At 33.4% G+C, this 22,703-nt stretch overlaps 1 protein-coding gene across 3 annotated transcripts; it reads right to left on the bottom strand.

Annotated features, from left to right (window-relative positions):
* Positions 1-551: 551 nt before the first annotated feature.
* On the bottom strand, positions 552-21,730 carry LOC126823830 (leucine-rich repeat and IQ domain-containing protein 1). Of its 3 annotated transcripts, none has more exons than XM_050552851.2 (29): positions 21,613-21,724; positions 20,328-20,498; positions 19,994-20,105; positions 19,351-19,436; positions 18,639-18,714; positions 18,354-18,466; positions 17,360-17,476; positions 16,915-16,989; positions 16,406-16,545; positions 15,387-15,518; positions 14,240-14,857; positions 13,693-13,831; positions 12,803-12,955; positions 11,822-11,972; positions 10,814-11,007; positions 9,626-9,753; positions 8,821-8,894; positions 8,065-8,158; positions 7,400-7,564; positions 5,571-6,171; positions 4,860-4,982; positions 4,528-4,580; positions 4,072-4,290; positions 3,260-3,354; positions 2,622-2,729; positions 2,135-2,267; positions 1,689-1,767; positions 1,165-1,234; positions 552-815 (listed from the first exon to the last, which is right to left on the bottom strand). In XM_050552851.2, the coding sequence occupies exons 2-29, from the start codon at positions 20,469-20,471 to the stop codon at positions 679-681; spliced, it is 4,329 nt and encodes a 1,442-aa protein (XP_050408808.1). In that variant the 5' UTR covers positions 20,472-20,498; positions 21,613-21,724; the 3' UTR covers positions 552-678. The 3 variants fall into 3 exon arrangements, with proteins under 3 accessions (XP_050408808.1, XP_050408809.1, XP_050408807.1); XM_050552852.2 differs by lacking the exon at positions 21,613-21,724 and adding an exon at positions 21,439-21,474; XM_050552850.2 differs by having other exon boundaries at positions 553-815; positions 21,580-21,730.
* Between the last annotated feature and the right edge of the window lie 973 nt (positions 21,731-22,703).

Genomic DNA, 22,703 nt, shown 5'->3' with positions numbered 1-22,703 from the left:
CAAACCACGCCGGAATATCTGGATGAACTTTCTTGGCCAATGCAGGGATCGAACACCCGACCTCCAGGGTAGCGAGCCACGTGATCCCACAAGAGGCAAAGAAGGCTAGGCATTGGGTTTGTCTTGCCAACTTTACAGACAAAATTTAACAAAACATTCACCACAAACAATAGGGATGTTTCTTGGGATAGAAGGAATATGTATGCAATGTTTCAAGGTGATACGTTAAGAAATGGGGTCTGTAGATGACAAACAAATAAATACAAGAAATGGGCGTGGCTCTGCCACTGGGGGTCGGGCATGCACCAAAAACAACAGGCATCATCCTTAGGGTATAAGGAATTCATATAAAAAAATTTCAAGACGATTGATTACTTCCACATTGTGTGGTAGGATATGTTTTTGAATTTCTAATACATATATTATGGAAAATGAATTCCGCGATTGCAATTATGTCAATTCAGAACGTCCCTGACTGACAATCGAGCATTCCCATTGTTTCCGCACACATAAAAAGAAGAAACACCTTTAAATATATTATATTTAATATACTCAATATGTGATTTATATTCAATCAACATATATATATATACTCTTACAGTGTACATAAATATATATAGTTTGTATAAATTATATTGCATCAATAAATATTATTTTCCTATAGCTACTCTGGTCACTTTATTTTCTTGCTGATCGTTTTTTTCCTCCTCCCCAACCTACACTTTTCTCAACTACTGGATTCCGCCATGACATTTTTTCTTTAGGTTTGGATGGAGCTGATGTTGTTTTAATGGGAGGCAAAACTGTAGGTTTTCCTACAAAATATAAACATTATTAACATAAAATTCATGATCAAAAAGTTACTGTGTACTATATAGTCAGGACTATTAAATTTTGACCGTTGCCTAATTTTTATCAAACATGGCCAAGTTCATATTATGTTCTGATTTCTGGTATAGTATCCTACCAAATCATTAAACAACCCTACAATGTAGTGTAGATATACAGATCACAGAAATTTTAACAGGAAATTATATATTAATGAATTCTTTATTTTCATCTTTTTAACCACTTCTTATTTTTCTTAATTATTTTGTTTTGTTTTAACATATCACATAAAAACACTATTTATGGTTCTTTGACCACCGTAAATATAATATTTACCCCAGTAGCTATGATCTTCACTAGCGGAATGTCTTCTTTGACGTAAACTTTTCATATCAAAGCATGGACTCTGTAATGAAATGAAATGATATGTTAAACATCCTACTGTTCTGCACCGACTAATGAAGACAGGCACACTCCATGCAGTGTGCTATGAGGGAAATTTTGCCCAGACAGTGGCACTACATTCTACTCTAATATAGGATTCCAACTGTCAAGGGATCTTTTACGTGCTCACCGTCAAGGTGAACCACGCCAGGAAATCGGGAGTAATTCTATTGGCCAACACTGAGAGCGAACCTGAGACCAACGGGCTAGCAAGCCAGCATATTACTCACTGAGCCACTTCGACACCCTATGGATTATGTAAATAAAAAAGTAGAAGGTAATGATGCATGGACGAACAATAAAACCTAAAATAATGTCCGATATTGGTATCTATCAAATAAAAATTCTAAATCAGATGCAAAAAAATTCCTACAATCTCAACCAATAATCTGAAATTATATATGTTTTAAACTTACTCTATGACTCTCAGATTTTGTATGGTTATCATGATATGTAAGACTTGATGTAGATCCATAATGTCCTGTAGACTGTACCCTATAAATAATAAAATAATACAAAAAGTTATTGATATCTAGGTATGAAAATCTGAAGGAAAAAAGCCTGAGAAGAAAGGTACACAAATTTAAATAAATATTAAGGTCCACCAATTTTACAATATTACTTTAGTTTATTTTAACAGGTATAAACTATTGATTTCATAGCTGCACAAAAATGGTCAAATGCAGCATTTGCACTGAATGCTTTTTCTTCCTGCATGTTTTTTCCATCTTATATTCACCCAGACTGGTTTATTTTTAAGATGATCTCAATCAAGGAAGATAAGATAAGATTTATTAAATATTAATGCCTACAAGAGACAGCATACAACATAAAATGTATATAAATGTAGTATGTGATTTACCCATGCCTAGGTGTAGGTGATGATAAATCATGATCACCAACTTGTGTATGTAACCATTCGTATGTTCTATTGGCACGATTACTAATATCTATTCTCTTGTCTCTATCCTGACGTAATATCTCTTCTTCTCTAGCTGAAACAAAAAAATAAAATAGGGTTTAACGTCCTACTGTTCTGAACCGACTAGCTAATGGAGACGGACATAAGCCATACAGTGTGCTATGAGGGAAATTTTGCCCGACCAACACCAGGATTGAACACAAGATTTTCAGGTTAACGTGCCAATGTCTTATACACAGAGCTCACCTAGCTGAAACAATATGTCACATAATAATATATAGCTTTGTATTTTGGTATGTGTAAAACGTCATCAATTTGTATTATACTTTAATGATATGTCTACAATTTCAATGATTGGGAACCAACCTGTGCATCACAAGAGTTCTAACTTGATATTTCTTAGTTCCTGATCAAAACACATATTTACCTTGGAAATATTCTTTTCTGGGTAATATTTTCCGTACAGGTGGAGTTACAGGGTTTAATGGAGCTGTTTCTTCTAGTTTACGGAATAAAGCAAGGCGCTGTTTAGGATCTGAAATAAAAAAACAATTTAGGGTTTAAATCTGCCTATTGCAGGTCTTTATTTTGGCTTTAAATGTTATATAAACTACTACTAAAACATTAGAAGTCCATTATGAAATCTCTGGACCATCGGATGGTAGAGATTTAAATGTATTAGAACACCTACAAAATTTAATGATAAAATGGATAATCAACACTTAATGTCGTTTGTTCAGTACCATAGCTATGATAATAAACAACAATCAATGCCACATCTTCCCAATATATTCATTTTTCATTATCTAATTTTAAACTATTATAGCAAGAATGGCCAGCTCTTTATTTAAATCTTACATAATGTATCGTTAAGAATTATGTTTCCTTTCTAATTACACTTTAATTTTAACTTGAGTTTCACTTATTCATTATAATTGTTGATAGGAGATCTACTAATTGATGTTGGACAAATCACCGCTGATATCCGTGAAGGTTTGGTTGATCATGAGCAGACCATAAGTATATAGAATGTAGTCGTACTATAAGTAGCTTTTTAACACAAACCTAATTTTCCCAGTTTTTTCTTTCTTTGTGCATTATATTTCATCTTTTTAGCTCTCTGTATCATTAAGTCTGCTGTACGTGAATCTTTAAAGCCCCTAATAATAAAAAATATTTATTAGTTTATATTATGTTCAAATAAGTATTTGTAATCGTTCGGATGGGATGAAAAACCAAAGTCCTGTGTACACATTGGCATGCACGTAAAAGAACCCTTGATAGTTGGATATAAGAGTAAGATGTAACACCTCTGTCTGGGCAAAATTTCCCTCATAGCACACTGTATGGCGTATGCCCGTCTTCATTAGCCCAGTCAGTGCAAAAAAGTAGGACGTTAAACCGTTACTCCCTTCAGCTAAGACAGTCAAGGCTTCAGGTGTATGTCAACATATATCAACATATGACTGTAAAGACATAGGGAGAGAAACAGGTTTTAACATCCACTCGACACAAACTATGTCTTTTCGGGACTATAATATGGTTCAATTTTATTTCAATAAATTGCTCGCCCATAGGGATATTTAGAAGTGGGAGGATACCGGAGGACCCGGAGAAAACTCGTGAGGTTGGACAGGCAACCCTACTTCTTGTCACATACAAGCTGGGAATAGAAAACACGCCAGCTGACTCAATGACAGACCTTATGATCTAAAACGTACAAGTCAGTCCGTTCGGCCTCTCAACCCCCTGTAAAAATATAGTGTCATATGTCTTATAAGGAAGAATTATGTCATATAACTAGATTAAAACTAACAACTGTTTAGGTTACGATTTCCTAAAAATATCTACTAAGCTAAATTTTTAAAATGACTAACCATTCCTCCGAAAGCTGTTCACTTTTCTTAGATCGATGAGATATAATAGTAGAGTTAAGGGATGATGGTGGTCGGGGATGTGGACCTCTTATCTCAGATAAAGGTGAGTCTAAATTTCTCCAGGCATGTTTTATTTGTGGTGGTGATTTATTAATATCTAATACTGGTACACCTGTAATATTCTTCTTCGCTAATGGTGGTTTTCCTAATACTGGATGCCTAGAAAAAAATACTCAAAGTTGCATGGATCGATTTATAATATCAAAATATAAAAAAAAAACTTTCACAAAATATTTAATTTGTGTTTTATTTTCAATAGTTCACATTTAACGACATTTAAAAATAGAGTCTAGAAATATTTTGAGTTACAATGAATGTGCTAGTTGTTATGTATGGTACAGTCCCCCTGAACATTTGCATTCCGTGTCTAAAACATTAACAAGTTTTATATATTACCTTTGTGGGAGTTGAGGTGTGTCTGCTGGTCTCCAGTCCATGTCAAAATGTTTCTGCAAAGAAAAACAAATTACACATTTGATTGTTTGTTTTATGTAAAATTGTACATTAACGTGATTTTCAATTTATGATATGTTTGACAGAGTAATTATTTATAAGGTATTTATTTTCAATCTGTGTCTAACTAGCATGTTAAAATTAATTAGTGTTATGACCGGACTTTTTGTCCAGCCAACAACACCTTAAAAACTGAACAAAGGTGAGTCTTACACACACATTTACCAATTATTATTTTCAAAAATAGTAACACAAAAAATAATACCTGTACTAACCTCATCAAAATTATATTCATTAGCATCAATATCAGGTAAATCCATGTCCATAGCTTCCTCAAACTGAGCATAATTTAACGCCATTTGTAATCTTCTCCGTAAATAATATCCTCGCCACGCAGCCTTTAAAACATGTATATTAAAACTAAGATTACAAATATTAACAGCAATTTTAAAACATGCTTGAAATAATGGATGATTTGTTCTAGTTCTAAGAAAAGATTTCAAAACTATAGCTTGAATGTTTAAAACATGTTTACAATGTCTGACATTCAATAACATAGAAGTGTTGAAATAAGCACTGATTTCCTACATAGGTGATTGTTTGGACCTATTCTTTATCTGGGTTAGAAATGAAATTGAACATAATACATTAATGGACCAACCCGGAAAGGAAGACGGGCATACCCCATACAATGTGCTATGACGGAAATATCCACCTACACTTCATCAAATTCCAACAACTAAGGCTTCTTTTACGTGTATGCCAAATTTACATGGGAACTTGGTTTTTCACCCCATCATAACAACTCAACAATTATTCTTGCCAGAACCTCAGTCCTGTTCCAGTGACAAGGGGAAACCATGTTGGAAAATTGGCACCCACCAGGATCAAAGTGAACACAAAGTTTGGTGTGAACACAAAGCTATAAAATTTAACAATTTAGGATTTAGGAAACTGACAAAATATTAATTTTATAGAAAACAAACCTGTATCATTGTTGCTGCCTGGTGCCATTCTTGTGGATACTTTAATTTCTGTCTGGTCCTATAACCTCTCCATGCTGATTGGATTATAATGGCTGCCACCCAGATTTCTTCTATATCAACAGAACTATTAATCTCGGAAGACTTATTCAATGCTTTTTCAAACAAATTTTTTGGATCATTTGATGAAACAGGTTCACTGCTCTTTCTTAATGCTTTTTCGAACATGTCTTTTGGATTATTTGACAGAACAGGGTCACCGCTCTTTTTAAATGCTGTTTCGCACATGTCTTTCGGCGAATTATTCAATGCTTTTTCAAATAAATTTTTAGGGTTATTGGACGGAACAGGGTCACTGCCCTTTTTTAATGCTTTCTCAAACATATCTTTGGGTGTTGAAAATACAGACTGACGGGATGCAGGACTAACTTGATTTGATTTTGACTGACTAGATTTTATATTTGGTTCATTTGACGGAATGGTAGTGTCACCATATTCATGAGCATATCTAAATTCAACTGCTGTCTGCATAGCTTTATCACAAAAGGTGAAATAACAACTACATAGTTTGGCTTGATTTACTGGTGTCTTTGACTGCAGTTTTCTGCAAAAGAAATACAAATGAGTTAATATACCGGGAAAAATCAGACATTTTCATATTAAGGCCATACAAAAAAAATAATTCTGATTCTCAAACAATCCTTACCAAAAATCTGATGCAGGAGGGGGAGGGGGGGAGGGTAACTTTTGTGTTTTTATTTTGTCAAAGGATTACTACTTGGCAAAATGACTTCTCATACACATCACATTTATCTCATCATTTTGTTTATAGGCATGTATGATTATCCAGTATTATTTTATCTGGGTTGTGTAATAATGTGTACTTGATAAATGAGCCTACAACACACTTCTGGTTTTATTCAAATATTTTCATAGTTATTACCTGTAACTGGGATATAATATTTACGTGCAGTAAAAACAGATCATGCGGTTAAGTGATGCAGGATTTTCTGAGAACCAGAATATTTTTTATATGGCCTAACTAACAAGGCTCCTTGTAAATCATATAGATCTACTCATCCTTGAATTCTACCTCACTTAGGACTTTTACATAAACAGCAAGTTTTAAATCAGAAATAAATTTTCCAATCCACCTCCACAATGAAACACTTTTCCTTGCAGACGAAGGTTATAAAACACTGAATGAGAGAGAATCTTATATCTCCAACATCTGAGCATCTTTTCCTGAGAATCATAATTATCTAGGCGAGATTGATGTACTTTGGAAAATGAAAAACCTTAAAGTAATGATGCACCATTTGTATTTTACACAAAATACCAAACCAACAAAAATCACATTCGTGTTTCGAAGAGTGTACATATGATTTTCTCTCAAATGAAATGAAATGGGGTTTAACGTCGTACTGTTTTGCTCCTAAACTGGGCTAATGAAGATGGGCATACGTCATACAGTGTGCTATGAGGGAAATTTTGCCCGGGCAACGGCACTACGGCCTACTCTTATATCGAATTCCAACTGCCAAGGGATCTTTTACGTGCACGGCAATATGTACACAGGACCTCCGTTTTTCATCCCATCCAAATGACTAGACAGCTGTCCTTGTCAGGCCTTCCATCCTGCATCACTGACAAGGTGAAACCTCGTCGGAAAATCTGGATGAACTTTCTCGGCCAATGCAGGGATCGAACACCCGACCTCCAGGCTAACGAGCCAGCGTCTTACCCACTTAGCCACGTGATCCCCCTATTTTCTCTCAATGACATGACTGACCAACGATAATACCATATCATTATACAATATGTATACTTACAATAATTCCTTTAATAAAGTATCGACCATATTATGGTATGTATTTGATTGATAACAACACATCTCTTCTATACCAGTATTACATTTATATTTACTGTGGTTGCTAGGTTGTACATCCTGTTTATCAATTTTTGACAGTCGAGAAAAACATTTTGTCAATTTTGTTCTGGAAGAAAACAGCATAAATAAAAGAAAATAGTTGAATGGATTCTTCATAATGATTTATTGAGAAATTTGATTTATTGGCCATCTATAGCTTATTGAAATAATAATCATTAAATTTGTGGTACTATCAAGTTTAGAACAGATTTAAAATAAATATGTAACATAAAAATATTATCCTTTTTTAGCACTTTGTACATTTTTGAGCAAAGTGAAACATTTTATACCAATATATTCCTGGACAAACTGAAACCGTACAAAAGTAGTGCATACAAAACTACGTCGATAAATACTATAGACACAGTTATAAACATGATCCAAACGGAGTTGGGCCATCTAAGGAGTGCTAGTTTGGTGCAGTTTCGAGCAGTCGTAGGGCTAAAGGGTCAATATGTACAATAATTCATAAAGTGCTAGTCGTTAATCAAGAAATTCAAAATTAGTTGTCCATACAGCCCTAAAATGGTAACAGAACAACCAATAGATAAACAAAGTGAATCTAACCTGTTATCAGGATCATCAAATGCTGGGTTTCCTTCTACAGAAATTGTTTTTAACTGTTGACAGTTTGATAAACTACTTGTTACGTTTCCCACATCTGTAAAATAAAACTAGCATCTCACTACTTCAAATGATCTTTTACATATATTAAAATAGCTGAAAATATATACTATTTATTGTCAAAAGTCAAAATTGAGATTACAAATTAACTTAGCAAATGTGGACACTAATTAAAAGATTGTACAGAGATAATTTCAGAATTAACACATGACACAATTATATGGAATACAAGTTCCTTGAAGGGTTTATTTCAGCGACGTTTAAACGAGGGTTCCCCGTCTTTATCAAGCTTGATAAAGTCGTTACCTGATAAAAACGGGAGAACCCTCGTTCAAACATCGATGAAATAAACTCTTCAAGTAACTTGTATTCCATATAATTGTGTCATGTGTTATTCTCATCCAGTTACTAAATGCCACTTAAACAATTATTTCAGAATTGTTTTTAATAAACATTAAGATTTAAAATAATAAACACATAACACGAAGGGTAATTCTGTGTGACATCCCCTTAGAAATGTTTACGGTAGTCTTGCTCCTTAATCAAAGAATATACAACTTGTCAGTTTCTGTGTTTGATTGGTAAAAGGTTTCATAATTTACTGATATTGCATTATAGAATTTCTAAAAGTTTACATTTAATTAGCATATACGCGTATTAATGCCGAATTATATATTAAAGTAAAGAGAAATGACTAACCAACAATTTCATTTTGGCTCAATAAGGCTGTTTGAAGTAAAAATAAATTGGCTAAATTTGGAAGTTCTGAAATGCTAAAAAAAAAAAAAATATAAAAATAAAATTGGTAAATTCTATATACGAAAAATTGATATGTAGTTATTAAACTTCATGCTTTATCTGGATATTATACTGGTTTTACGGTAGCTCAGTGAGTGCTTGCTCAATAAACAGGAGATTTGGGGATATTCAAACCTGATTTCTTCTTGCAGGATTTTACATAGATTTAACTACTATTTCAGTCAAACAGAGACTTACATACTGTGACAGCGCAAATTTAACAACTCATTTCCGTTCACCAGTAACGATCACAGTCCAATTGGTGTCACATCCGATACGTGAAAACAACCTTTGGATAAAAACCTGACGGTATATTTAAATTGGTACCGTACACAGGTAATAATGGCAGGAACTGACTCTGGTCCATGATGTTGGATAAAATTCAAAAATCTAATTCACCAAATTGATGCAGAATTGTTTAAAGAAGACGCCTGCCAATTTTTATGTCGATTGTACTTGAATTGACGGAGCCTTAGGCTTTTTCGAAGTGCGCCACCCCAAAAAGAACAACAACAAGATGAGTAGCATTTAGCGACCAGTTCCTGGTGAGGGTGTTCGTTCTACTCTTCTTTAAATGCTAACGGGATCTTTTACATGCACTACGAATCTGTATGTAAGCCAATGGCAGTAGCCTAAGAATGTTTTATGTAAAAAGAATTAAGACTAAGCATTTAATTTCCTATTAATTGATAAAGAGATATTTTACCTGTTTTGATCTAGTTTAAGTGTATGTAATAAAGGTAACCAGTACGTAGATAAAGATGATAATGATGATATACTGTTATTACATAAATCTAATTCATCTAATAACACATTATTACTTAGATCCGGTACCTGCAATAACACAACATTAAAATAAGATAGGCTGCCAGGCAACACAACACATATGTCCACAGCAGCTAAGTCATATGACCAGTCCAAAAAAGCTGTCACAAAGTGAATCTGTTATAATTATCATTCATTACAATAATCAAAAGAAATAACATAAATCTAAGGAAGATCAGATAATGACTTTCGTTGTTACAGCATTCACAAGATTCTACCAAGTGAAAACAAGGGCCTTAACTCATTTCCTAAATATTTGAAGTAGATGGCATAGAAATTAAATGACAGGACAGGTGTATCTTTCAGCTAAACACTGACTGGCTCAAATGAGAGCCATGTTGTGACTAGTAACACCATATCAACCAAATCGATCTTTGTGATCTCCTAACCAGAACACTTCTTGCACTCCACAAAGAAAACTATGACAGAAGTTTCAGTAGTATAGTTGCTCCTAAATTGTGAAATGTTTACTTCTAATGATCTAAGAATGTGAAGCCTTGACTACCTTCAGATCACAGTTGGGAATGGTACCAGAAGTAGATTTTCTACTCACTGTGTATATAACTATTTTGCTATCAAGCTTTGAGTATACTTTCGAATGGATTTAGCACAATCTACAAGTTTACATTAATATGATGATGATGATGATGATGAATATGTGACATGCTTCTTGTAAGTTGTTATTATGATGAATATGTGACTCACTTGTTGATGATGATGATGATGACAACGATGATGATGATATGCTGCTGCTGAATATGTGACTTACTTGTTTTAAGTGATGATGATGATGATGATGTGACTTACTTGTTGTAAATGATGTTGTTGATGATGATGATGATGATGATGATGATGATGATGATGTGGCTTACTTGTTGTAAGTTATTATTATGATGATGATGAATAGGCTTATGTGACTTACATGTTGTAAGTTATTATGATGATGATGATGATGAATATGTGACTTACTTGTTGTAAGTTATTATTATGATGATGATGATGAATAGGCCTATGTGACTTACATGTTGCAGGTTATTATGATGATGATGATGAAGAATATGTGACTTACTTGTTGTAAGTTATTATTAGAAACTACTAGTTTTTGTAGAAGACAAGAGTTATATACATCTGTCAATGACTGTAAATGATTATTGGAGACATCTAATATCTGTAACATAACCACATCAGATAATCCACTGGTATCTATTAGTTGATTATTATTACATAGTAACGTATGTAATCTTCTTAATGATGATAATCCCCCTAAAATACATGAAAAATAAATAACATAATTTTACAGTGTAATCCATCAAAATTTCAGATTAATGGTAATATGAATTGGACTATGATCAGCTGAGGTAAGTAAAAACCAACAATTACAAGCACTATCTACTATTAACCGTTGGACACATCAATAACAATTATGGGCGACTGTTTTCATTGGTCTATTAAGTTCTCTTGCAGACTAACCGAAATAGTCAAAATGTTCATTGGTGTTTTTAATTCATTCCTCTATTAAACCAATGTACGTTGCATATCAGCCAAAATGACATCTGATTAAGCTTTTGAGGAATCTTTGGTTCAGTTTAATGCTAGTTGCAGTAGCAGAGAAATTAGGAACTGAAATTTGGAAGTGATTGTTATAACATAGGTACACAGATATAATCTTCACTACCTAGTACTTAACAATATTAAGTAAAGCAAAGCTTAATGAGCAAATACTGCTTATAACAATTGCTTCAGGATTTTGTAACAATTATAGTGTCAAGCTAAATATGTTCATGTTGAGATTGGAATATTAATGGTTACTGTGTAATTAACAGGGCACACTTTTCAAAATTTTCATGATCAGACATTTTACACATGTTACAATTACTATGTTTAAATAGGAACAGTGAATTTCAACTGCTATGGAAAATTTTACCATCAGAATATGGTACCAATATGACCAAAGGAAAGAACTTGGCACACTTTCTATGTTGGCCCTGCACATAAATTTACTGAATTATTATCTATAATAAATATCACAGGTAATAGTATAGTTCAATATTCCTACAAGAGCAGTAAAACAATTTACCCAATCTTGTGATTTTATTATGTGCCAGATCCAGGTATCGTATATTTATACAACCATCTAATCCATGTATAGCACTAATTTTATTATGAGATAAATTAACAACTTGTAGTTTTCCTAAATCTTTTACATCCACGTATTCTATCACATTATCCTGAAAATATAAACAATTAACTATAAAATAACCACCATTGTACATCTGGCCACGGAAAATAAAAATACTGTAAAAGAATGATGTGGAAAGATGCCCAAAACAAAAAGTCAAATAGTATGTCTATACTCAATTGTAATTACTTGATAAAACAATATCAGTCCAATTATTATTTAAATTGATCTATTCTCACTTATGGACAGTTATTTCCATTTGAAGTTTACATTACTGGTAGTTCATATGGATTTAACACCACAATCTAAATGCATCAAGTTTAGAATTCTAATCTATACTAATATTTGTCTGTTCAGGGCTGGCAGGTACACTAGGGCTGTCCCCGAGGCTGAAATTTGGTGTATAGGGGTAGCTCGTCTCGGGGAGTAACATAGACCTGGCGGCGTTGGACTACCCCTTCCAGTTTCAGAGTTATACTACTTTCGAGCCGTGCAGCAGCAGGTCATCCCCTAGTAAAAATACTAATTCTGAAGTCTTTATACAACCAACACATTCTATATGCATATATATGCAAATATTTCGAGCCGTGCAGCAGCAGGCCATCCCCTAGTAAAAATACTAATTCTGAAGTCTTTATACAACCAACACATTCTATATGCATATATTTTTTTTTTTGTGCCTTTTCAGAAAACTACCTTTACATTCCTAAAGTATCTACAGACTACCTGTTAAACATTTCATAATAAAAATATATGTTTTTTATATTAAAATGTTACACCTGGTACATAATTTATATTAAAACCTCCCACCTGGTACATAATTTATATTAAAACCTTACACCTGGTACATGTTTTATTAAGTAGTAACAAAATACTTACCTGCAGATTTAAATATTGTAATTGTTTACATTGTGATAAACCATCTATAGCTACTAGATTACATTTAGTTAATGTTAAATACTGTAATCCCCAACATTCACCTAATGTACTTAAACTAAAACCTGGCAAGTTTAATAACTCCAGTGTTGTCACCTAAAAAATGAGAAATTAAATATCATTTAGATAAGAAGTTAGAATGTACTAAAGCACAGTTTTATACCAAAAAGATAATTATTTTACATTGTTGAGACAATTCTAATTGCAAAACACACGCGTCCCCACAGTAAAACATTCAATCGTCTCAATTTTTCCTGTAATTTCTAATCAGTTATGTTCAGCAAAATATGTGAAGAGTCTTAATTAAATGGCAGTCTTTGTTATCTGGTTATTCCAGTCTACATTGGTAGTATTCACCTGTGGGATATGTTTAGCCTCGTTCATCGAGTTGCTTCATTACAAATGGTGCATGAAAGCATTTTGAGATGCCATTCGTGTCCCAGTTTAAAAATGTTCATTTTCTCTGAAATATTGGATATCAGAAGCCCATCTTTTTATGCTAAGATAACAACATCAGTGTTGATTTAAACTGACCAAAAGTCGTGTTTGCAATATCGAAGACTGTGGATGATATTGAGTTAGCGAGTTGCCTCCTATAAAACAGCAGCTTTGTTGTACAGGTGACAATTTTTAATTCCAACCATCCCAACAAAATGACACGATGCATGTCGATTAGTGAACTAGTGAATGTCCTTTGCATAAGATTAATAAGAATAACTTAGATAGCAAACAAATAGCAGCAGAAGTTAACACAAGTGGTCCTAATTGGCATTCAAAACACAAAGTCCAGTGGGGAAAATTTTTAAAACAATAGCAATATGATATAAACTTACTTGTTTTAATGACTTTGACTCTGCAGAAGATAAGATAAGTTTCTCATCTAAGGGAGGTAATTTTCTGGCTGTGGCAGATCGCCTTGGAGGTTTCTTTAAAGCTGCAACTTTCAACTTCCATGGTTCATTGCTAATTTTGCTTTAAAAAAAACAACAAAAAAATAAATCAGAACCAAAAATATAAATCAAATTTAATAAATACTGAAATTTATCAGGTAACAGATAAGGACTTGTATTTGAATATATGTGCACAGAAAAAGATAGTAATGGGGTTTAACAACTACTTTACACAATCTAGGTTATTTTGGGACTAAAATATGATACAATTTTATTTCAATAATTTGCTGGCATGTATCGGCCCTTAGCAGTGGGATTAAACTGGGGAACCCAACCCTTCTCACTGTCACACATGTGTAATCGAAACCCTTGCAGTTGACTCAAATTCAAACCTTATGATCTAAATTAAAGCTTTTGTGTTAAAGTCTATATGTTAAAGCCATCGTCCACCTAATCCCCTAGATGTGCACAATGAAACAGTAATACATACCTCCAAGGTAGACAGTCTTTAATCCAGGCTAGTCGTCTTTTCTCTAATTCATCTGTCATACTATTAGCAGAAGTATTATTCTCTCCCTTTAACTGCTTCAGTTTCTCTTCCTCTATTTTCTTCTTTTCTTCTTTCAATCTTTCTTCTTCCATTTTTCTCTTTTCTTCTCGTTTTTGGTTTTCTTTTTCCAATTTTTCATCTATTACTTTTTGTTGTTCTGCTTTTCTTTTTTCTTCTTCAAGTTTTTGCTGTTCCTCTTTTAACCTCTCTTCTTCTTTCAATTTATCTTCTTCCCTTTTGCGTTGTTCTTCTTTCTGCCTCTCTTCTTCCAATTTCTGTTGTTCTTCTTTTAATCTCTCTTCCTCCTTTTTTCTTTGCTCTTCTTTCAATTCTTCTTCTCTTTTGCGCTGTTCCTCATTCAATTTCTCTGCTTCTATCTGCCTCTGCTTTTCTTTCAAACGTTCTTCCTCTCTATTCCTTTCTTCTTCTTTTAAGCGCTCTGCCTCTTTTTGCTGTTGTTCTTTTTTTAATTTTTCCGCTTTTAATTTTTCATCTTCTATTTTTCTTTGTTCTTCTTTCTTTTTCTCTTCTTCTAATCTTTCTTTTTCCATTTCTTGTCTGTAAAAATATATTAAGAATATATTAATAATATATTTTGTTGACAGTCATGATCGTAATACTAATAGGTAACAATATTTGTTTCCAGAAAACATTACAGCTTTTGAGATACAGAAACTATTTTGACAATCTGCACATCCTAAGGTAGCCACCGTTACGTTAATTAAAGATCTAGAGGCAATATCACATTCAACAACAAAAAATTAGAATAAATTTATATAATATTATGTTAAAAATAATCTTAGACTTCACTTATTCAAAGCAAACCAATATAGACCTAGGGTATATTATGTATATGACTGGTATTGAATCTCCAAACAATGGACTGCATGTAATTGCATATACACTGTATACAAATCATCAAAAATCCACAATTATTTTTTTGCCACCCAATGCAGATCTTCAAAGCACTAACTAAGAAATATGCTTAATATTTTAAAATAACTGGAACTAGAAATTTTGATAGACAATGTCATAATGACAAGTTGTACCTTATAGATCATAAGTTTATATTAATAAATCAATTCACCTTTTTAATTCTTCCTCCTGATTTTGTATCTTTTGTTTTTCTTCTTCAATTTGTTTAATTCGGTCCTCCATTCTTTTCTCTTTTCCTTCTATTATCCTTGCATTCAATGTATCTCCATATTGTTTTTTAACTCTAAATAAAATAAGAATTTAGGATAAATTAGGATACAGAACATAAAACCATGGAATAACTAAGGTAGAAATAAAACCATGGTATAACTAAGGTAGAATAACATGAGCAGACACATGGTGTGGCACCAATAAAATCTTCACCTGCACAAGAACCATAATAACTAGATTCTTGTAACAGAGACTAGTGGTACAACCGTAAGGCCTCACACAATATATTATAATACTATTAAGAACACAATAGTCCGGACTAAAAGGCAAATATAGACTTCAAGTCCTTATACACACTCAAATTTAAGAAGCATACTCATACAAAAAAATATTAAAATCCATCAATCCTAATATAAATCATGGTCATGTGACATTCCCATTTCTTTCTATTGATTTCACAATGTCATACTTTTCTGTCATCTGTCATTTACCAAAAAATAACTTGTTTCTATCCAGGAACATCAATGTCAAGATGATATATAACCAGTTTTTTTAATTTTATATAACTATCTATTTTATTATCTAAGGAAAACCTTTCAGCCCTTGCTGTTGTTCTTAGTGAGTAAACCCACGAGCTTGAGAAGGCGGCCCTATTTCCAAGCCACATACGCTCACACCAGGGATCGAAACCACAAACGCAAGCCAGAAGTGACCGGCCAGCTAGCTAGAGGTCGAAGCGCGGCACTCTAGACCACTTGGCCACCCAAACCCCCCTTTCAGCCCTTATTTTTGTTGAACTTAAATAAAGAAAATAACTATTAGCCTCTCATGTATTGAAACATTGATTGGTGGACACAAATTTGTTTCACAGATGTTGATCTTATGTTATGTTAAAAAGTATAGATAAACACACCACTACCCCCAAAGTCTATAAACTTAATATAAATCTTCACTACTTACTTGTATCCTCGAAAAGTTTTTTGAATCAGTGTAGCTGACGCATTTTCTTTGGTTTTTTGTTTTTCTTTTTGGTTTGCAACTGTCTGATTTAAACTATTTTTTTCTCTCTCTAATGTTTCGGTCATTTCTGCTATTTTCTCCTAAATAATACATAATACTGTTTAGTTAATACATAATAATAATGATTTTTATTTAATTTTAAAGATATGGGACACAATTGCTGAATGGGACAAGCGTAGCCTCCAAGTAACAACTTTAGAATATCTGCCACCAACAACAATTGTCAATTAAAAGCAGCAATTTGTCTTGACACAAATCATGTGTGAATATTCGTCATTTAACAAATGGTTACACAAATCCTTTGTATCTTTTGAGATACAGAAACTATTTTTTGACAATCTACACATCTTATAAGGTAGCCACCGTTATGTTAATTAAAGAGGAATATCACTTTAAACTACAAAAAATTTGAAATGTCACATGCAAATGAAACTAAAACTAAGACCAACTTCAAATATTTTTCTTTTTTCTTTCATGTCTTCTTGTTGCTCCTCATATTCTTTTTCTAGTTTACTATGTATTGTCTGTTCAAAAAAAAGAAAATACCATACGATTATATTAGTTTTATAATCTATTCCGTAAAAAAAATTGTAAACCACAAAAACATCAACGATCACGAAGCAGGTCTAATAAAAGGCCTATAGCAAGTTACTAGTCTCGATGATTCCACCTCATAGTCCTGTAAATTATTGTTGAAAATAATCACTTGATTTCAAGTTTTACACAATGACATACTATGCTATGGTTGCTTGAAGACTTTGATTTTTATGACAATGTTTCATTCAGTTCATGGGGTTTTCCCATAGCTATTCCCATGACGCTGCTACCAGTAATTCAAATAACACCTATTACCATCCCTGAATAGATCTAGAATAAAATTAACATCAGTTTTACCATTTTAAGCTGTTCCAGTTCTTGTTCTTGTTTTTGTAAATCTGTTCGAATAACTTGACGCCTTTCTTCATTTAGTTTATTTTTAGCTTCTTCCTCTAATTGTCTATTTTTATTTTCCTATAAACACAATAAATATATAAATAACTAGGTATAGATCTGACCATTTTGCTAATGACGTCATGTCAGCGGTTACAAAGGTCAACTTTCTTCGTTTTTCTCCCATTGCTAATATACCCTTGAATATAAGCAAAATGAAATAAAACTAGACATTATGCTTTTCCTGAAATGATCTATTTTATCACCATATTGGATAACGTACAACCATACAGAGGGAGAGAAACAGAGATGGGGGTTTACGTCCCTTAACACAAACTAGGTCATTTCGGGATTAACATATGTTTCAATTTTATTTCAATAATTCACATGTGCCTAGGGGTCTTTAGCAGTGGGAGGAAACCTGTGTACCAGTAATAAACCAACAAGATTAGACAGGGAACAATATACCTTGTCATATACTAGTTAGGAATTGTTAGATCAATCACCACCCCACCAACTCAACCATTGAACTGTTTGTGCACCCAATAGTTCCAGATCATACTTTTTTTTTTACCGGGAGCCACAGTGGCTCAGGGGGGATGATATTGGATTGCTAACCTGGAGGTCCCGTGATCAATACCTGCGTTGGCCTAGAAAGTTTATCAGGATTTTCCGGCGTGGTTCCTCCTTGTCAGTGGAAAAGGAACAGGGGTCTGGAAAAGGGCAACGTAAAGTTGTGTGGATGGGACAAAGAATCGAAGTCCCGTTTACACATTGACGTGTATGTTAAAGATCCCTTGGCAGTTGGAATACGATATAAGAGTTGGCCATAGCACCACTGTTCGGTCAAAATTTCCCTCATAGCTCACTTTATGGCGCGTATCCCCATCTTCATTGGCCCAGTCCGAGAAGAACAGTAGGATGTTAAACCCCATTTCATTCCATTTTCTTTTTTTACCTCTATTGATTTTAGTTTTTTATCTTCATACTCTTGTTCTATTTGTTTCAGTTGATCTACTAGTTGTTTTTTCATCCTCATATGATCATCTAACAGAACTAGAGCTTTCTCATCTGGGTAAATAAATAAATAAATTTCACTGATTTTAAAATTATGTATAGTCATCTTTATTCTTAATTCAACCTTAACCACTATATTAAATATAATCATATCCCGTTAAAGGTATTTTTTCTGTGGATTTTCCGGAGTGTTTTGTTCGTGGGGGGCGGGAGTTACCAAACTTACCACCTATACTTTTATCATCTTCTTCATCGCTTTCTTCTGTAAGTATTATTTCATTCTTTTCTACATCAGCTAATATCTATAACATAAATATAAAGGCAAAGTTGTTTTGGATTGTAACTTGTAATTCATAAAAAATTTAACTAGCAAATTAAATATATATAACCCTGTCAGTAGTACATCAGCTAATATCTATAACATAAATATAAAGGCAAAGTTGTTTTGGATTGTAACTTGTAATTCATAAAAAATTTAACTAGCAAATTAAATATATATAACCCTGTCAGTAGTACTTATCATCATTTGTATTTTTAGAACAATATCAAATTCTCTCAAATCCAGTCAGCGCCTCTAAATTCTTATATTAACTCACCAGGTTTAAATGTTCTTTTTTCACATTCACAGCTGAATAATGATTTGGGGAAATTTGGTGACTATATTTATTTGAGAAGTTTATATAGCTATATCTTTAATGGTATTTTTGTATTCCAGTAACTTGACCGGTGTCGGTGAGGCTACTGTGGTCACTGCCAAGTACCTTTGATTTCTGAAAGCCAAAGTCAAACTACAGCCCCAATAGGGGTTTTGCAATGGGCAGGGTATTATTATCCTTTCTATAACACCTGATACGCTTTCTCATTGATTTCAGATCACACTGGTTAACAATTTTTTACATGCTTAGTTTTAAATTGTGAGAATTATGCCTATAAAATACCTGTCTCTGAAGTTCTATGTGATCAATTCCTCTAAGCTTAGCCTCTTCTTCTAACAGTACATCATTTAAAGGTGCAACATTTGTATCTGATAAGGAAAAGTTTCAGTTATAAAAATGATAATACTGTAATTAGTACTAAGCAACAATTTTATAAAACTTCTTTAAATATTCGGAGGTCGGGTATTCGATCCCGGCATTGGCCGAGACAGTTCATCCAGATTTTCCGGCGTGGTTTCCCCTTGTCAGTGATGCAGGACGGAGGGCCTGACAAGGACAGCCGTCTAGTCCTTCGGATGATACCAAAAACCGAGGTCCCGTGTATATTGGAATGCACGTAAAAAATCCCCTGGCAGATGGAATTCGATATAAGAGTAGGCGATTGTGCCGCTGCCCGGGCAAAATTTCCCTCATAGCACACTGTAGCCCAGTATAGGAGCAAAACAGTAGGATGTTAAACCCCATTTCATTTCTTCAAATATTCATTATTCTTTTTCCAATTCTAGCAATGACCAAGAGCGACTTTCAGAATTATTCAAACTCATGTGTTGTGGTGTTACTCGGCTTCACTAGCTGAATTCACCATACTCACAATTATGGCTTACTCAAAATGGCCTATTTTTTTTTTTAAATGAATTCTTATTACCCAGTGTATTTGTATAATTAAGAACATCATCACAAGCTCTAAGTTCTTCTTCTAATCTATTTGACTGTTGTTGTACCATATCAAGGTAGGCTTGCAGATCTTTTGATAAATGCTGTAAATAATACAATCATAAACATTGGAAAAAACATAACTAGTTAAGTTTAATATTGATACAAATAATGACACCTCCAGTCTGTCTACCTCAACATTTGAGAAATTATAGTCTATTGTATTTTTTGTAATAGTTTTGCAACCTGATTTAATATTGCTCTTTGCTCTAGATACAAAAATCAGTCCCTTGTAGAGATTCTTGTTCTTATAAATTTTGACTTACAACATCACTGTTATTCTCGGAAATATTCTCCACATCAAAATTTTCATCACAATTTATTGGATCTTCATCTTCTAATTCATCTAGGTTAATTAGTTCCAGTTGTTGTTGGATCTCCGCATCAAGGATGCTTTCTTCATCCATCATTATAAATTAATCAACTTATCTTTCATTCTAGTAAAAAAAAAAATATATCTATTATTTAGTACTTAAGGTTGACCTCCATCTAGATTCTAAAAATCACCAACCAACACTGATGCAATATCTAAAACTTAATATTAGCTTCTGTCTTGCACTGTCTAAAAAATATATGATATTATAAATGTCAATGAAAACAGGGTAGCACGATTTACCCAAACACACCGTTATTTCAACTAAGTAATATATAAGACAATGCTGTCAATGCTTTATATCGATATTTTATAATAAATTTATATACCATTCTTTATGCCAAATTGTCATTTTTAATTGGCAGTGGCTATTGTTACGATGAGTCGTAAAAATAGTCCTCCGGCTATTGTTACGATGATGCTTTCAGAGCCCGCCATCGGCAAAGTTTAGGGTTAGGGTTAACCCTAACCCTAGTCAGGCCCAGATCCAGGATTTTGTCGAGGGGGGGGGGGCATACATTGGAGCAAAGGGTAATCATCAGAGTGCCACATGCATTAGTGGTTTGCATTAGTGGCGTGGGCTGAGGGGGGCACGGCCTCCTGCATCCGGGCCTTTAGTCAAGTTAAAATCTATTGATTCAAAAATCGATGGTCGTAACAATAGCCACAGGACTATTTTTGCGACTATTCAGTTTTTAGCTTCGCTGATGGAGGTTAAGCATCGTTGTAACAATAGCCTATGAGGACTATTTTTGCGACTATTCAGTTTTTAACTTTGCCGATGGAGGGCTCTGAAAGCATTGTTTGTTGTAACAATAGCCTGAGGACTATTTTTACGACACTGCGTTTTTAATGTGTTACAATCGTAACATTTTTGTTTCAAAATGGCCCTCAAAATGCGATTTCCAAGGCTAAATGACTATCAAAACTAAATTCATTAGGCCTACTGCAGTTTTAGTCCAACGGCCTACTTTTTTTAAATCAATCTTTCTTTATACTCGTACCGTAGCCTACTTTAAAAAAATCAAAAAAATAGGTGAATGTCTCTATTCACTAACTCAGACTAGAGACAGTAGAGAGAGACAAAGTTCCAATTCTATCCTAAATATGGCAAGTAAACTAATCACAAAACAAAGAAAACGTACAAGATGTTATGGCCTATTGCCAACTGAACCTACAGGTCTATAAATACATTTTTAATGTGGAAAAACATAGACTTTTATATCATTTCATTTTTAGTTCTCGCATTGTTTACGCCGCCATTAGCCGTCGGTATGTCTTCCCAGAATGCACTTATGTATGGTGCGCAGTTTGTACAATATCAATATTGATGATATGGAGAGCCGTCCCTGAAATAAATAACATCCATAATTATTATAGTAAAATAAAAATGATCTGTTTCTAAGCGGGTTGGGTATTGTATGTAATAGTTAATTGTATGTTTGAAAAGAATTGATAAAATAAAAGTCGGAGATGGAAAATTGTGTGGATAAGTCTTTTTTTTTTTTGTTGTCTTTCAAAATGAGTTGGTTGGTGCTAAATGATAAAGCCAGCTCAAATTTTCGTCATAGGTCACTAATCCCAAGCCTAACGGTAAACCTGGACCTAGCCTCAATGCTTACCCTAACCCTAACCTACTATTTCGCCAACAATCACGTGCCCTAATTATTTACATCTCAACGACCATGACAAAAATTGAGTTGGCCTTAACAAATAGATTTAGCTGGCCTTAACAAATAGATTTAGCAGGCCTTAACAAATAAATTTAGCTGGCCTTAACAAATAGATTTAGCTGGCCTTAACAAATAGATTTAGCCAAATGAGTCTTGTCCTATTAATCATTAATTGATGGTAGGTGACTTTGCACGTTCATTTTCTTTATTTTTCTTTTAAAAATAAATGGTCGCGAACTCTTGGTAAATTTATGAGTCGAAGAACCTGATGTCAAAATTATCATTTTGGGGGTTGAAATGAATGGTAATTTTTGTAAGAGCATTCGCTTTATGTTATCTGTTCTATCAATCCCGCAAAGCTAACGTGCAAAAACGTGGAATAGCATTCTTGTAACTAAAAATCTGCAATTTTCCTTCGGGATCTTCTTATCTAAATCTTAAATATCTATATATATATTTTACATTGTTAATATGGCTGCATTTCGTTTTAAAATTGATTACCGCTCATAAATGATATTTTAGAGCAGTTGAGTATAGGCATTTATCATCAGAGAAGGAAAAGAAAAACAAAACTATTACTATATTTTGTTAATGAC

This window comes from Patella vulgata, chromosome 6 (assembly GCF_932274485.2).
Source record: "Patella vulgata chromosome 6, xgPatVulg1.2, whole genome shotgun sequence".
Lineage (NCBI taxonomy): Eukaryota > Metazoa > Mollusca > Gastropoda > Patellidae > Patella > Patella vulgata.
This window is presented reverse-complemented; position numbering and strand designations above follow the sequence as displayed.